The sequence below is a fragment of the Phaethon lepturus genome, unplaced genomic scaffold (genome assembly GCF_000687285.1).
Source record: "Phaethon lepturus isolate BGI_N335 unplaced genomic scaffold, ASM68728v1 scaffold11656, whole genome shotgun sequence".
Taxonomy (NCBI): domain Eukaryota; kingdom Metazoa; phylum Chordata; class Aves; order Phaethontiformes; family Phaethontidae; genus Phaethon; species Phaethon lepturus.
Genome location: NW_010546980.1, coordinates 18,900 through 21,485, shown reverse-complemented (window position 1 = coordinate 21,485; position 2,586 = coordinate 18,900). Strand labels below are relative to the sequence as shown.

The 2,586-nt window shown below is 38.9% G+C and overlaps 1 protein-coding gene across 1 annotated transcript in view; it reads right to left on the bottom strand.

Annotated features, from left to right (window-relative positions):
* Positions 1-1,918, bottom strand: part of LOC104622644 (ras GTPase-activating protein 3-like) — a gene marked incomplete at its 5' end in the record, with an annotated part of 19,000 nt that extends 17,082 nt beyond the window's left edge. The window contains one exon of the mRNA XM_010289489.1: positions 1,838-1,918. Within this exon, the coding sequence (XP_010287791.1) occupies positions 1,838-1,918 (81 nt within the window). The remainder of the gene's footprint in view (positions 1-1,837) is intronic.
* Between the last annotated feature and the right edge of the window lie 668 nt (positions 1,919-2,586).

The following is a 2,586-nucleotide window of genomic DNA, read 5'->3' as shown; positions in this document are numbered from 1 at the left end:
TACAGCCCTGCAGTAATAAGAAGGCATAGATAAAACAGACACAGATGGAGAGGCACATCAGCCATGTGGAAAACTGACCTACTAATGATTTTGTCCCAGAATCTATCCCTCATTTCTCGTGCAGCAAAGCTGCTTAGATAGCTTGTAACTGCTTATATTAACCGGACAACTCTATGTATTCTTTTAGAGACATCAACTAAAGCTGTGTCTAATTCCCAGTGCTGCTACAGGCTTCCTATACGAGTTGAATAGGCCAGTCCACCAGTATACAATGTTTTCCCATCTACAATACAGGCATAGAAACAGTTTTGGTCAGGAAGTCTGAGTCTAAGTACAAATCACACAATAAACAGCAGCACATTTGTTGAATTTTTTATGCATGTCATTGCATAAATGCAGCAGAATAAAGCAGCTTTCCTACTCCGAAAGGAGAGGCACTGAAAAATCCAGAGAGGAGAATGATGTACAGATGAAGAATATCCCACTATTCCTAGGAGGAGCCGAGCGATAAGAGAGACTAATCTCCTCCAGGACACAGGGCAGATTGCCTATCCCATCTCATCAGACACACTTGCCAATCAGCCTCTTTACTGATAAGCCCATCTGGGAGGGGACTGGGAAGCAGGATGTAGAACAGGAGGCGATTAAGGCAAGCACAGTTACTGGGCAATTACAAAGCAGTGAGTGGGAATAAGCTGCATGCTGCTTGGTAGAGATAGGAGGCAAGCTCTCTCCCTCCACCAAAGAACAGAAAGGAATAGGATGAGGCTGTGTTCCTTATTCTGAAGGGAAATACCTTATCAGTTGTCATACATTACCATATGGGGGTGGGGGGAAGCAGACAAAGAAAGGTAAGTTTGAACATTCAAGGATACAAGAGTTAGTAAAAAACAATCTTACAGTTTCAGTAATAGCCACCTAGTACCACCTGAAACAAGCTACAGGCTTAAAACATCAAACTGTACAACTCAAATAAACAGCTCATTAATGGAGAGAAGGCATAACACACCTAGACAAAGATGAAGAACACAGACCAGTCTCAAAGGCTCCTCTGCATGCAAGGTAAATATTTGTCAAGATGCATCTTATTTATAGCATTTTCAATAAATTGTTGTAAAACATTATGAATAACACATGCTAACAAATTTGATTCTTTGAGGTCACAGCAGAGCTGTTTTGTTTCTAACATGGCACAGACATAAAAGATGACTCTAGATAAACAAAACAGTGACATCCAACAGCACAGGAAATTTTTATAACAGGAAAATTTAATCCCAAATTTAAACTGAAGAGTATTATGCAGAATCTCATTACTAAAACCTCACTCCAAATTTTATCCATGCTATTATGTCCACATGTATCAAATTATAGGACTGAGCCAGCTAGGGCTTTAGACATACACATTAGTTTGCCACACCTTGAAAGTGAAGACTCTAAATATTCACATATAAACATGCATATTCTGCAAGATTTTGATGTATTCGGTTTTCTCTTCTGCCCCTGCCCAAAATTAGGCAATAAATTTGCTCAAAAACCGGCTTCCAACTGTGAGGTGAGAACATGCACAAATTAAGCCTAACCATAAATTACATTCTCCAGGATATTAAAATTATTCAGGTATTATTCAGACTTTTACATAAATCAAAACTGAAACAAGCCTCAAATTACTTACTTCAGTATAATTCAGTAGTTCATACATGCACACACAAACACTTAACATACTCTAGTGGTGTTTAAATACTCCCAATCTGCGCATCTGAGAAGCCAGATTTCTAACAGAAAAAGGAAAGAAAAACCAGCCTTACAAAATTGAGGCTCTTGTATGTGCAGTACTTGCCTGGAGGGTCCCGCTAAAGTAACAGTGGCGTAGGGATCACATTGCCCATTCACAATGGGCAGGCCTTGGCATTCTAAAACTCTAGAAAAGAAGAAAATGCAGACAAACAAATCAATGAAATGGGAAGAGACTGGAGTGAAAATAAAAGCAATGCATTTTCATCTTGTTCCCTTTTCACAATACTTCCCACTAGGGAATTGAAATGTCACTAGGCACAAGCCTTTAATTAATACCTAAACTTGAAAACACAGTTTGGTCTTAAATACTAACCTTAAAAGGGTCAAAAATACTGTTAAGCTACAGAGAAATCTTAACTCGAAGTATTCTTATTATGCAAGTACAACAACTTAAGGTTCATGAAATAAAAGTCTCCTGTCAAGATGGGAGCTGTCAGCACTTTAAAATCCTGTGGCAACTTATTCATCAAAAAAACAACCAGAATTTAAAAAAAACACACAGACAGATCCCAGCAGTAGTCAAGTAATTTCTCAGAATCACATTCATGAAGGCCTCAGTACTGCTGACAAAATTTGGCATGGGCTTATTTGTAAAGGTGAGTTAACTACAGACCAGGAGACAGTATGACACAGCCATCTGTCTCCATAAAACTTTCAAATAGCAAAACTGAAGAAACACATTCAGTAGCTCTGCACTGAAGAAGTCACAGACACTGGAGGGACAAAATGGAACAAACTGGGTTTTGCTGCAAGCCATGGTGAGAAATCTGGATTTGCACTCTCATTTCAACA